This window comes from Grampus griseus, assembly GCF_964374135.1.
Source record: "Grampus griseus genome assembly, chromosome: 16".
NCBI classification, from domain to species: Eukaryota; Metazoa; Chordata; class Mammalia; order Artiodactyla; family Delphinidae; genus Grampus; species Grampus griseus.
In genome coordinates this window covers 60138033-60152746 of record NC_139010.1, presented here as the reverse complement: position 1 = coordinate 60152746, position 14714 = coordinate 60138033, and the positions used below count along the sequence as shown (strand labels likewise).

Below are 14714 nucleotides of genomic sequence, written 5' to 3'. Positions count from 1 at the left end.
ACCCTGAGTTTGACAAAGACATGGTGGAGATGTTCTTTGATATGGTTTAATACTTAATGGTTCTCTTTCTCAGAACTTGATGGAGAGTTTGGATTCATTGCTTTGTGCAGAAGGTTCTGAAAGTCTAAAGAGCTTATGTCTGAAACTTCTCCTCTGCTTAGTGACTGTAAGTAACTTACCTATATGTTTCTTTGTCAAGGGTGTAAATTGACAGCAGGGGCAAATTTGAATTCTTGAGCCCAAAGTTAGAAAGGAAAAGAGAAAAAAAATCTCTACTGGGCCATTACATCACTCTGTTGTGTTTGTGTAGAAGGAAGTTATTTGTATGGGTTTTCGCTTCCTAGAAGTTGCTCTTTGGAGCAACTGCTGACATTTTTAACCTGTACCAGTCTGGATTGTTAGATTTTGCCCTTCATCAGGTCTCATTTGGAAACAGTTTTTGTGATTCTGAATATTTTTATTTGTTCTGACTTTGATTTTATAGCTGGAAGCTGGCCTGTACCTTCTAGTGGGAGGAGGGTAGGGTATTATTCATTTACTTCAGGTGGTTTCCTTTCCCTGCCACTGCTTGAAGACTTCTGGATCATAAAGTTCTTCCTGTGCATCTGGGGAATGAAACCCAAGAAACTGTTAGGCAAATGCTTTTGTGAGGGTATGAGAGAAACAAGGAGAAGTTCAAAGATTTAGGAAGTTTTAATTTGCTAATTTCTTACCCTTCTAGTGTCTTGTCTATTCAGGCTCAGGTGGCTTTGGGAGTGCTTTAAGATCTGCTAAGTATCTAGTAGAATGTTTTAATATTTCTGTTTCTCTTAGATACTAGGTGAGGAGATATACATGAGATATCAGAGTGTCTTAGTATAGACTTTAAATAGCCTTTTATTATATTCAGGTGACAGATAACATCAGCCAGAACACTATCCTGGAGTATGTAATGATCAACAGCATATTTGAAGCAATTTTACAGGTAGGTCAGTTCCCTTGTCACCTCTTTCTTTTTTGGGTAAACCACCTCCTCAAGCACTCTCACCATTTCTGGTTCTGGTTACAGATACTCTCCCACCCGCCAAGTCGTAGGGAACATGGGTATGATGCCGTAGTCCTCTTGGCTTTGCTGGTGAACTACAGAAAATATGAGGTAAGTGGGTCCCTTAATGGAGAGCTGTTACCTTTCTACAATCTTCCTAAATGTGGCCACTCCTAGAGGATTTTGCTTAATGTAGAAGACATGTTCTTGGTAAATGGTTTATAGATTAATTTTGATAAACCAATTCTAGAAGTCCTATGTTAGATGCCTGCGGTAGAGGATATAGCTGTTTAAAGGAATCCTGTGGTGTAACTTCTAAAAAAGTGAGTAAATCTCTCTTAATGTAATGGTTCCCAAACCCAGCTTGTCATTAGAATCACCTAGTTATCTTTTAAAAAATATTTATTTATTTATTTGGCTGCGTCATGTCTTAGTTACGGCACACGGGATCTTCATTGTGGCGTGCAGGCTTTTCTAGTTGCGGTGTGCAGGGGCTACTCTTTGTTGCGGTGGCTTCTCTTGCTGTGGAGCATGAGCTCTAGGCGTGCAGGCTTCAGTAGTTGTGGCTCGCGGGCTTCAGTAGTCGTGGCTTGTGGGCTTAGTTGCTCCGCGGCATGTGGGATCTTCCCGGACTAGGGATCGAACTCGTGTCCCCTGCATTGGCAGGCAGGCAGCCAGCCACTGCGCCACCAAGCAAGTCCCTCAGTAGTTACTTTTTAAAAAGAAGATATTTCTGGGCCTTACTCTTTATATTATTTATTTATTTACTTATTTGTCTGTGCTGTGTGGCATGTGGGATCTTAGGTCCCTGACCAGGGGTCGAACCCATGCCCCCTGCAGTGGAAGCATAGAGTCTTAACCACTGGACCGTCACGAAAGTCCCTGGGCCTTACTCTTTACACACCAAATCAGAATCTCTTAGGGGGTGAGACCTAGATATCTTTCTTTTTTTTTTAATATCTCCTTTTGAACGTGATGATCAGCCAGGATTGGGAACCACTGACCTAATGCATCTATTTTGAAATATTGGACTTATATATTGGATTTCTGCAATGCAATCAATCCACTTGTATAAATATCAACTGTTGGTTTGGGGGCTCTTTCTGATTTTGATGGGAGTTGAAGACAGAGCCTTATCCATATTAATTCTGGAGTTCTTTTTGCCTCTGAATTAGTCAGGGATAGATTTATAGGTTTTGAGATAAAGAGGTGAACTCAGAGATTTATACTTGGATTGGTGCATCTACTTGATTCCCCTCAAAAGGTAGAATACACAGAAAAAGAAGGGAGCCACTTAGGGAAGACCAGGGACCTCACTGGGGATTGCTTTGTAGGAATAGGGAGCACTTGGCACTGGGTCCTGGACACTAGGAGTACTTTACTGAACCCAGAAGTCAGGAGCTGCATTGAGGCAACTTGACTTTCTTCATTTAATAAGTAGCAGTACTATGAGAAATGGGCCAGCTGGAGGGAATGTTTTCATTTTTGAGCTTCTGGATCTTCACTTAGTGATTTTTGATATGATTACTAGCCAGGTCAAAAGTGATGGGTAACATAAAATATGGAGCTTATTCTTATAAATAGGGATATGAAAGAAAGGCTGGCTGTGAGAAAGGAATACTTAAAGAGGGACTGGAATATGTGGAGCAATGTTAACGTGTTATAAATCCCAGGAGTTGATCGCTTTCATTGTCTTGGAGGAACTGACAAATGGTGTACAGAGCTACTAATAAATAAGTAATTTATCACCAACACCTGTTTTGCTGGTGCTCTGGAAGGGCAGGCATGGTAGCCATTTTGATCTCTGTCATGTGTAATAGCCTCTGGGGCCTTATTACAACAGCAGGAAAAATAGCTGAGGAAAAATGCTGAAGGTAGTTAAAGCGAGTTATGTGTGAAAGGAAAGAGCCATCATCAGTAATGAATATTTTTGGAACATTCTGCTGGATGTAGGCCACTCTGAGGCAATGGCTTGGCTTCTCTAAATGTGAACTGAGCCCTAGTTCAGCCCAGTAAGACTTTCTGAAATGTCAGCCTGAAAAATTGGACATGGCCAAGGAACTGGAGAAAATCATATTTCTTGAGTGGGGTATGCATCTCTAGTCTGCCAGAAACCCCAGAAGAATTAATACAGTAGGTGAGGGCAAGCTGGTAGGCATAATTTATCTGGGCTTTGCAGCTTTTGATATAAGTCAATCACCAGAAACCATTAAGGAAACCTGGTGACCATGGAGCAGGAAGGTTTTTGATAGGAGCATGAGGAATTCCAGATGAACATAGCAAAACCAAAAGCTGGTGAAGTTTTATGCAAAATACAAGAGGGTGTGCTAGGGGGAACAACATTCTAGTTACCACCACAATCGATCCCATGACCAGTGGGGTAAGTTGTAACCTTTCCAGAAAGGTGCAGAGAGCACCAGAGAGGCTTGGTGTCCAGCTAAACACAGAGAAGAGAGATTAGGTGTTGGACTTAAGGAATGGAAGTAGTTCTTGCTCACTTCAAATAATGCATTCCATTTTAGTAATTTCATCTCAAGAGATAGAGGAGGCCAAAAAAAAAAAAAAGGTCTAGGGAAGAGCAATGAAATTTGTTAAGTATGGTTTAGATCAAGTAAAGGCTGGACCCTATTAGAGTGATTCTGTGAAGGCTGACTGAGTGTGTAATCCTGTCTTGCTGATGAAAAGTAGATTGCCTTGAGTTTTAAAACATGACCACAACAGGTATATAGTGTTAAGGAAAATCAGTGTCTGACAGAATAGAAATTTTCACAGCATTAAGATCTTGGCCTTCTGGGTTGGCCAGGTCTTCTGAGATGAAGTGACTCAGCCCCCAACTGCTGCCCTGAACATGATGTTTCCCAGAAATTACAAAATTGTTTATTATGTCTGGTTGTAAGTTGTTCCTTCTCTTTTTCTTTCTCTCTTTTTTCCCTACAGATCTTCCTTTGACTGTGATAAAAATGTCAAAGGAAAAAAAATATAGCTACCAATAATCGAGCCCTTATCATATGCCAGATACTGTGCTAAGGATTTTACTTGATTTAAGTCTCATAGCAACCCCAAGGAAGAAAACATTTTTCCCCATTTTGCAGATGAGAAAATGGAGCTTAGGTTTATTAACGTGCCTAACTTGTCACAATAAGTCGAGGATCTAGAACTCAAATCCTTGATTTTAGCCACCTTGCCTTTTCCTCAACTGTTGCTAATGCATAGGCTGTTCTTGGTAATCAGATGGTCCTTATTATTACTTAAGACAGTCTACTTTTGGGAAGGTGATAACTAGGACTTTTCAAAAATTGTGCCAAGAGACAGTGGCCTGTTCTTTCTACTGTTGTTTTCATTTGATGGCATCTCAAGGTCAGCCTACTGCTGATTTTCAGTTCCAAGGATCCACTTGCTTTGGACGTTGTCTGAAGTCTGTAGCGTCAGCAGGATTTGACTGTTAAGTTATAGGAAGAAGTATTGAGAGCCTTCCTCTGTCAGATCAAGTAACGAATGGAGTGAGTTTTACCTCCTTGAATTGTATTGTAGAAAACCTTGTAAACATTTGGGCTGTTAAAAAAACAAAGCTTCTCTTTCTCTATTCCCAGTTAGCATTCGAAAGATGCCCTTAGAAACTTGATTAATAAAGTCTGTGGGGTGGGGGGGGGTTAACCTTTCAGTTGGGTTTCCAAGCTTCTCAGTAATGTTTTCTTGGTTGCTGTAAGAACTGCCAATCTGAGAACTATTGTTTCTAGCTTCCCCTGGGTTAGAATTGGTGCCTGATCTGTAGTAGGTCTTTCCTCACATACTACGCAGGGGTTGTTTTCAAGGTGAGCACGTCATTGGTTCTCATCCCACTGGTAGGAGATGGCCCAGTTGCTTAATGAGTTTAAATATATATATATTTCCATATGCTGCCCAGCTGAGATTGAATCTGGAAAAACTCAAGAAATCTTCCAATATTTTAAGTGATGGGACAATCATTAAATCCCAGTGTCCTGACCAGATTGTAGTTTGGGTAATTACATCTTTTTTTTCAGTGCCCCTGCAGTGTTATTTGGGTATTGGATCTATAAATGGCCTCTCTGGCTGTTAAGCAGCTGCCACTTTCCACCCCCAAGGTGGCTTTGTTTTACGGGTGGGTGAATCAGTCCTTGGATATAGTTTGTGGAATGGTTAGGGAGCCTTTGGGATGAGTGTAAGTTAGCAACTTATAAATTTGTGCCTTATGGCAAGGGAGCTTTTATGCACCCCAAAAGACAGCTGTCCCTATAGACTCAGTAAATTATTGGCAAGATAGGACAAAGTGAGTGTTGTGGAGTGTTCACTTACTTCTTAGAAACAAATAAGAGGGAAAGATGGGAGAAGTGGCAGACATAGGCCTGAGCTGATTCAGTCTAGAGGAAAATGTGGGTAGAACAGAAGTGTGTGTGTGTGTGTGTGTGTGTATCTGTGCATGCTTGGTGAATGCCCATGCACACTGAGAGATTTACTGGAAATGGAGGAAGTCACCTGGCAAGATAGTTGGGCATAGGTATTAGGAGCATCACTCTAGAGAGAGCACCTTATGGAAGCATTTTTGTGAACACTTTGTTAAATAGCTAATGGGTTCTTAACTAGGTCACACTCACCTGGAGTCTCTTCTCTTGTTTAATAGTCTGTGAATCCTTATATTGTGAAGCTGTCTATTGTGGATGATGAAGCCACGCTCAATGTGAGTATCTGGATCCTTGTGTGTTGTTTTAATTACTTGCCTTTGGTGGCCTTACTTTTAGTAGATATTTAGAACAGAGAGTAGAGAGCTAGTGTGTTAATTTCATCTGGCTATAAAGAGGGAATAGGTATTTCTTTTTAGAGTATCAGTGCTACTGTCTTACTGTTTTCTATTTTCTCATCATGGAAGGAAGGTGTGAGGGGATATTTGCTTGCTAGTCATGATGAAATGGTCAGTTATATTTCATGTTGTAGTGTGCTGAGGTTGATTATCCTACAGAGTCAAGAAGTTACATTTCCAAGAATAAGATTTAGATGGTATATCAAATCACCATGATGTACACTTTAAATATCTTACAATTTTGTGTGTCACTTATACCTCAATAAAGCTGAAATTAAAAAAAAGAAAAGCTTAGATGACTCAATGTTGAGAGATTTCTTCTTGTAGAACCATCCAGATTATATTTATAGCCTGCCTTGGTGAAGCTGAAACATGGAGGACGATATATATCTGCTACGTATATCCATGGAGGTTTGGGAAATAACATCTGATCTCTGAATATAGGGAGGAAGAAGATGACCAGGTGTCTGGCTTTATTCTCTTTCCATCTTGCCCTCTTCATTCTTCTAATTTCTCTTCTGAAAAAAAAGCACACGATTCATCCTTGTGGCCTTAATTGATCTTTGTGATACGCTTAGCAGTTTCTAGGGGGAAAGTTAATAAATTGATATTTATTGGATGCTTCTTCCCATTACATTCCTGTTTTCCTGTGGCCTGAGAGTAGCTTGTCTTTGTTTTTAAAAATAAATTTATTTATTTATTTATTGTAGGCTGCATTGGGTCTTCGTTGCTGCGCACGGGCCTTCTCTAGTTGCCGTGAGCAGGGGCTGCTCTTCGTTGTGGTTGCGCGGGCTTCTCATTGCGGTGGTTTCTCTTGTTGTGGAGCACGGGCTCTAGGCGTGCAGGCTTCAGTAGTTGTGGCATGCAGGCTCAGTAGTTGTGGCTCGCGGGCTCCAGAACACAGGCTCAGTAGTTGTGGCGCACGGGCTTAGTTGCTCCGCGGCATGTGGGATCTTCCGGGACCAGGGCTCGAACCCGTGTCCCCTGCATTGGCAGACGGATTCTTTTTTTTTTTTTTTAATCAATGTTGGGGAAGCAATGACAGGTTCTTCATTTTTTTTTTAAAATTAATTATTTAATTTTACTTTTGGCTGCGTTGGGTTTTCGTTGCTGCACCCAGCCTTTCTCTAACTGTGGCGAGCTGGGGCTACTCTTCGTTGCGGTGTGCAGGCTTCTCATTGTGGTGGCTTGTCTTGTTGCGGGGCATGGGCTCTAGGTGTGCGGGCTTCAGTAGTTGGGGCTCATGGGCTCTAGAGCACAGGCTCAGTAGTTGTGGCGCATGGGCTTAGTTGCTCTGCGACATGTGGGATCTTCTTGGACCAGGGCTCGAACCCATGTCGCCCGCATTGACAGGCGGATTCTTAACCACTGCGCCACCAGGGAAGTCCCTGCACCTTCATTTAATGTGGGACTCGTCACTTTTATTATGGGTTGTCTTAGAGACATTCGAGAGCTTTTTGTTTGAAGATTCTAACTCACTCTTTTCTTTTGAGGTGAAAATTATCCCAGTGAAATTGTCAGTGGTCTGAGCTGGTCTGTTTCATCCCTTGTTACTCTATTTTAATTGTATCTGGAACCCTTAAGTAAGATAATTAGATCAGAAAAATCTTTCCAAAGAAGTTCCTTTTGATCCTTTGACAATGTCTCTCAGAATTCCTGTCCTTGTTGCCTACTTTCAGGTAGAACTTCTTGGGCTTGGACCATGGCACTGTAATTAGTGTTTTCTGTGGTCTAGTCATAGTATCACCAACAGCCCCTTATTTCACCTGTGCTATCTTTTTTTTCTCTCTAGGGAATGGGGCTTGTGATTGCTCAAGCTTTATCTGAGTATAACAGGTAAGTCCACCTTTCCAGAAGGGAAGGGTCTAATTTTCGTTTGAATTGGTTGAGTAGGAAACAGGTTTGTTAAGAGTTCTTGGGTGAACGTCTCTTACCTATCCTAGAAGAGTATTTAGAGGTACAGCTGCTGGCAGATACATTTGTTCTAGCTGGGCTTGATGGCTTTATCAGCAGTTGTTTTTAACACTGGGGAGAAGTAGCCACCATGTTAGTGTCCATCTTTTGTTTAAGCAACTCTTACATTCAAACATTCTTATGCAACCTTTGGTATTTTATTGCAGAGCATTTTAACTAGTTTTCCAGCCATAAGCAGGCTCTTCCATTTAGCCCAATGTATCATATAAATACCGTTTTCTATGTAAAAAAGGTTGTGAAACACTGCTTTTTGTATGCTTAAAAAAAAGAAAAGAAAGCACTGAATTAGTTCTAGTTTGACAGATACTTCTTTTTCATCAGTAATCAACTGCAGCTTCCTAGAGTCCCTGTCTGTTCTGGGGGCTCTTTTCATTGATGCTTGCTTTCCCTCTTGCTGGGGATGGGGAAGGATTTGGTATTCAGTGAATGGAAACCAGAAGTGTATCTAATCCTGGCAAGGACCAGGCAGGATCTTTCTTACTCCTTTCCAGACTTTGCTTATACACGATTGGGTATTGGGATTTCAAATCTGTCCCATCTCCACAAATAGTTTAGCTCACAGATTTCCCTCCTTTTCCTTCAAAAACAAACAAGATTTTCACTGTTACAGCCTTAATTTTACTGTCACACTTTTCAAGTAATAGTCTGTTTGGGAAATAACTGGATCAGCCATATGTTAGAGCAGTTTCACACTTTTGCAGCTTGCTTTCTAAGACTCTCCCGAAGTAGCTGGGCATTTTGGTACACGCTACCTCAAGAGCAGATGGGTGCCTCTTAGCTTGCAGGGGAAACTGCAGTGGCTGGGTTGTCATAACGCTTTTGTTTTTTGGAGTCAGTGAATTCTGCGAGTGAGCTGCTCTGATTACCACTTGGTATGCCAAGGACAAAGACACGTGATAAATAATACTAAAGTTGAATTTAGTTATTTTTGTTCAGGCAGTATAAAGACAAGGAAGAAGAACACCAAGGCGGTTTTTTCTCTGCTTTAACAAATATGGTAAGTCCTACTTGTTTTTTCTCTCCTGCTCAGAAATATATGAGATCTGCAGGGGTAGACAAATTTAGACTGAGAAGTTTATTTTATTTTATTTTTTGCGGTACGCGGGCCTCTCACTCTTGTGGCCTCTCCTGTTGTGGAGCACAGGCTCCGGATGCACAGGCTTAGCGGCCATGGCTCACGGGCCCAGCTGCTCCGTGGCATGTGGGATCTTCCCGGACCGGGGCACGAACCCGTGTCCCCTACATCGGCAGGCGGACTCTCAACCACTGCGCCACCAGGGAAGCCCCAGAAGTTTATTTTTATTTTTTTTTCTAATATTTGTTTATTTGGCTGCCCTGGGTCTTAGTTGTGGCATGCAGGCTCTAGTTTCCTGACCAGGGATTGAACCCGGGCCCCCTGCATTGGGAGCATGGAGTCTTAATCACTGGACCACCAGGGTTAGAATTTTTTTTTTTCCAATTAATCAATTCAATTTTTTAAAGACAACAAAAACAAAAAAAGCGTTCATATTAAGCCAGACTTTTGCTTCCTAAAGAGTTGGCTCTGTTTGAGGACTGATGCTATGGAACACAGAATAGGAGGATTTAGATCCAAGTCCAACCCTGAGTGATCCTTGGCTGTCTGCAGTGGCCCCTTCATCTCTTGTAGTTGGTCCTGGATTCGAGGGATTGGTGCAGTGATCTGAGCCACTCATCTAAAGGCTTAAGGTCTGGGCTGAGAGGTCCATAGTTTAGGAAAGTTATTGGTTCAGTTTGCAAGACTCCTGAGCAAGGTATCTCAACCTTAGCACGATAGGCATTTTAGGCCAGATAATCTGGGACTGATTTTTAAGATATAAATCTAGGAGTCTTGGAACTTAGATTCAGAAAGTCTGTCTTCTTGGGCATTAGTATTCAAGTAATCAGCCCTAGAGCAAGACAGATTTTGAGTTCATTGCAAGAAACAGCAGTCCCCCCATCTTGTCCCCCAAAAGGCAACTTTTCCCCCACAATATCTATGCCTTCTTTGTTCTCAGAGCCTACTGTCAAGGAAAGGACTTGATAAACTCTTTAACTCTGAAGCACAAATGGATAATCCCTCAGATGTCAGAGCAGTGTGAGTGCTGTATTGGTGTTTGATTAGATGAATTAGATATAATTATATTGCTCCCAGGGACCTTTGCCTTCTAGCCAAGAAGAAAAGGTTTTCTACCAAATAAATGAAGCTCCAGCTGCATGGTTTTGGGCATCAATAAGTAGGTGGAAAAGATATTCTTAGATGGATGGGCATCTATCTCAGTGCCTCTGATATCACACATATTGGAGGCAATCTACTCCATTTACTTATTCAACTGCCCTAGCTAGGTCACAAACAAAAGGTTTTATGATGTAAAAGATGGATGGTAGGTTTCATTTAGACAGTTCTGGTCTGAAACCCGGATATTCCCCCAAAGATGGCTCTGTGTTGGATGAACAGCCTGCTTTCCTTGTTCTTTGTGAGTTAGTTCCTGACTTCAAATAAGCAAATTCAAGGGCAGATGCAAAGTGATGAGGATGTTTACGTTGCCGTTTACTTGTTGTCAGTGGTTACTAAACTTATGCATTAAAAAGGAGAGCTGGACAAAAGTAGTGGGATTGTTTTTTTGCTTTTTAAAGTCCCTTTAAGTAAAGACAAGTTAGGGGAGCTCTCATTGTTTCATTTATTACTTATGATTATTTTAAGATCTTCAAAGTGAACTGGTTTTGTTGTGTGTGACTGGTGGGGCAGGGTTCCAAGCAGCTTGTTTTTTGACTGATTAAAGGCTTGTAGGCACAGAGCACCTCTCACGTTTCCCTGCTATAACTCTGCAATTCCCCTTTTCTTCCACAGGTGGGCAGCATGTTCATAGCAGATGCCCATGAGAAAATCTCAGTGCAGTAAGTGGCTGACGTCCTTGTGCGGTGACTTGAACATTAGTGTGGGCTCTCACTGGATATGAAAGTGTGAATCTGCTAATCTTTTATAGATTCAAACTTTTTTGGTGATTTATCAACTGTTTCTTGAGTTTTAAACAATAATGGAACCTTAGAAAACTCTGCTTCAGTCACATGTAACGAGCCCCAAGAAGCTGAAAAACGGTTCCCAGCTGTCTCTGGAATGAAATGAAAGAGGGCTTGTTGTCTGAGCCAGTTAAAGACTTAACTGGATTGGGGTGGAAGAGCGAGAGGGGGAAATAGTGAATGAAGTAGATAAGAACTAGTTCTAAGGAATTAAAGTTAAAGCTCTGACTGTATACCCTTTACATAAGCCCCAAAAGGAAATAAAGGGAGCATTAGAAACTCAAAGGGATTTATAGTGAGGAGCTGGAGTGAAATCTTACCTTGAGGGTTATACTCTTTTAACTTCTTCATTATAAGAGACTCTCCAATTTGTTCTCTTTTTCTTTAGAACCAACGAGGCCATCCTTCTGGCACTTTACGAAGCTGTTCATTTAAATCGGAACTTTATCACAGTGTTAGCCCAGGTTGGTTAAGTTAAAAACTTCAATTCTTTTTCTCCCTGAATTTCATACATGGCTGTGCCGTGTAAACCCTACTTTGCATTGGTGAGTGGTAGTTATAAAGAGTTGCCTCAGTTGCCTTTGCTTCATGCTCTCCTCAAATATGTATGTTTCCATCTGGTGCTGAAATGGATCTGATAACATGCAAAGTTAATGGTCTTGACCAGTTTACTGATTCAGCTAAACAAATGAGATGAGATTACTGCATTTTGCTCACCGGAAATCCCTTGGTATTATCTGCCCATATGGATTTTTATAACAGGCTTTCTGCTTTCTAAACCTCTGTGGAATTACAACCGGAGATAAAATAGGCCACGTCACTTATCTTATTATCTTACCCATGTCCAAAGAAGAAGAGTACAAAATATCTTATGCAGCGTAAGGTTAGCTGTTAACCAAAAAAAAGAAAAAAAGTTTACAAATATTGAAAGCAGAAAGTCATAGAATCCTGAGTGCTGGATCACTTGCCTAAGGGATAGCCTCAGTAGTTGGTACAGAAGGGAACTTAAATAGGTTGAAAACTTGAGTGATGCTCATGAAAGCTGTCTTAAAAAATTGATAAAGTGTTTTTATTTTAAAGCCAGACTGTTTAAAATATGTATGAAGGTTTCTTTTACAGGAAAGTTTGCTTATGCTTTTTTCTCAAAGGGCAGATGTGTATGGGATCCACTGAGTTTCAGTAACAAAAAAAATAAGGTCAAAAAGCAGTGTGCTGGTTTGAGGGTCTGGCTAAGAGGGACTTATCATTTTTCATGACTGATAACATGAGACTTTACCCACTATTCTCAGGGTGTTCCTTGTCTGCTTTTTGAATTCTGTAACTGATTTTAAAGGAAGAAGTGAGATGGGTAAAATCTGGTAAAGTTGTTGGGGAAGAGAAGGGAGTAGCCACCACTCAGCCCAATTTTCAAGAGCTGATGTGGCAGGGATGGCTAAGGAAGGTAAGGGAAAGAGGAGTTATCTGTTTTGGTCCCCAGTGGATGTCTCACCCATGTCTCTGCCTCCCAGCCCCACACGCTCTTGTTTGTTGTGAAATGGGAAGGCTGCCCTCTGCATAGCTCTTTTTATAGTACCTGTTATCTCCTTGGCTCACCTGCATTTATTAGTCAACTATGTGGTCATTAGAACAGTCTGTAGATATGTTTCAGGTTGATCTGATAAGAATAGTCCCTTCTCAGATAGGTTCAAATAGGACAGCAAGTGCCCTTTTGTGTGTGTGTGGAATAATTCTGTGTTTTTTTGTTTTGTTTTGTTTTTTACATGGGCCTCTCACTGTTGCGGCCTCTCCTGTTGCAGAGCACAGGCTCCAGACCGGGGCACCAACCCTTATCCCCTGCATGAGCAGGCGGACTCTCAACCACTGTGCCACCAGGGAAGCCCCTATCCCAGTTTTTTATTCATGTGGTTCTGCAGAAAAACTTATGTAATGGGAACTTAGTTGCTTAAAGAAAACTAGCCTGCAGAGCTTCTCATTAGAGTTTAGCAAGCATCAACAGTAATCAGGTACTCATAGGAACTAAATGTAGAAGCAGTCCCTCCTCAGTGAGCTTTCTGTCTAATTATGAGGCCAGGAATACCAGAAAGGATAAGCAGAGGATACCCAGAACTGGATTTTCTCTTTCTTACCCTTATCTGTGCTCTCGTTCAGAGTCATCCAGAAATGGGCTTGGTGACAACCCCCGTCGGCCCTGCTCCAGCAACCCCAGCCACACCACTGGGGACCACGCCGCCCTCCTCTGATGGTAAGTCCACCATCTCCTTTGTTTTCTTGACGAATATGATCTTGAAACTTCAGGGGTGAGCATAGTTCTTTTGGTTTTTTTGTTTTTTTTTAACAAAAAGCACAATTGTTAATTCTTTTGCTTAAGAAATTATCTGAAGAACTGTCCTTCAGGATTCATGAAGCTCCAAAGAAAAGTCTGGAAAAGAGAGTCAAATGCTTTTTTCTGTAAAGAAGCTATATAACTCCAGCTTGTCCTCCTCAGGGAATGGCTGTAGAATCATGGAATGCTAGATTTAAAAGGGAGCTCAGAGGTCAGTGATGTCCGTCCTGCCAAACTGTCAGGGTACTTGTGAGGCTCAGATGAGATGTTTTATGAATATCTCGCTAAAATAAATGTAAAATAGTAATATTATCTCTTGTTATCATTTGACAAATGAGAGAATTGAGGCCAGAGAAATAAGAGGTTTGCCTAAGGTTAGTGAGAGTTGAGACTAAAAACCACAACATGGATCAGGGCTGGGACCATGCCGGTTTTGTTTACCACTAATTGCCCAGCATAGTGCCTGCATGGTCACTGCTTAGTAAATATTTGTTGAATAAATGGATGAGAAAGTGAACCTGGGATTTGCTCACTGTTATGTGTCTGCCAGGTACACCCAGTTAAAAAATGACAAGTGCATAATAATTGGGAGTTTGCTGGGTGTTTAAGACTTCCCTCCCTAAAAAAATAACAAAAAAATCTCCACTTACCACTGGCACTTAAGAAAAGGGTAACAGAAAAGAAATAATGAATTTTGCCTGATAAACTTTGTGTCAGCCTGAATTGGTTCTATTGTCAGCTGGGTGTGTTTGATGGAATAACTTAACCTAAAAATAATCTTCATTAATATTTGATGTTTTGCCTCAAATGTTGACCTCATTTTGGGTAAAGAAGTACAGGAAATCTAACTTTGATCCTTTCTTTGTGCCTCCCTCCTGTCTGTATGACATGACTGTCTTTGATCTGCTTTTTCTTCTTCAAAGTTTCATATAACACCTGTGGCATTAGCATTTCAAGATAGTACAAGCATTATTGGTATAAAAGCATGACTGGGAGGTGCCACTGATATTCAAGTCTATGGCAGCAAATTGGATCTGTTTAGAATTGAAAGTCAAATTCCAAAATACAGGTTTCCCCTGCTGTCTGAAAGTAGAGCTCTCACATGAAACCTTCTGTAAGCCGAAAAGGCGTAAAGCAAAGAAGCAATTACCTGAGGACACATCTTGCTAACAGGTTTACAAAGGAAATCTAGAAAAAGCACAGATGCTCACAGTTTAAAGCTGTGGCGGCTTGATACTTAGATGCTGCGTGTAGCTCCTGGGGAAGGAATTTGGTGGTGCCACTCTCAACTGCCTGGGATGCTCGCTGCCTCTGTTACAACTTGCTCTAAAACAAACGCTGAACACGACTTTCATTTTTTGCCTTTTTTCTTTCTTTCTCCCCCCCGCCCCCAACTCTTGTCTCTTGTTACATTCATTTCTAGTTGTTAGTAGGTGGTAGGATTTTTTTTTTCTACTTTTCATCGTCTAAATGTGAGGAAAAAAAAATGGAACATGTATACTTTCTTTAAATTTTTTTTCAGTTTTATTGAGGTGATTTGATATGCATATACATTGTGA

General features: G+C 41.2%; 1 protein-coding gene across 2 annotated transcripts in view; it reads left to right on the top strand.

Annotated features, from left to right (window-relative positions):
• ARMH3 (armadillo like helical domain containing 3) overlaps positions 1-14714 on the top strand; it is a 170410-nt gene that overhangs the window by 27158 nt on the left and 128538 nt on the right. For both annotated transcript variants that reach the window (XM_082673335.1, XM_082673334.1), the window contains exons 6-14: positions 74-166; positions 890-964; positions 1049-1135; positions 5664-5720; positions 7633-7676; positions 8751-8811; positions 10663-10709; positions 11221-11296; positions 12981-13074. In XM_082673335.1, coding sequence (XP_082529461.1) covers positions 74-166; positions 890-964; positions 1049-1135; positions 5664-5720; positions 7633-7676; positions 8751-8811; positions 10663-10709; positions 11221-11296; positions 12981-13074 — 634 coding nt within the window. The remainder of the gene's footprint in view (positions 1-73; positions 167-889; positions 965-1048; positions 1136-5663; positions 5721-7632; positions 7677-8750; positions 8812-10662; positions 10710-11220; positions 11297-12980; positions 13075-14714) is intronic.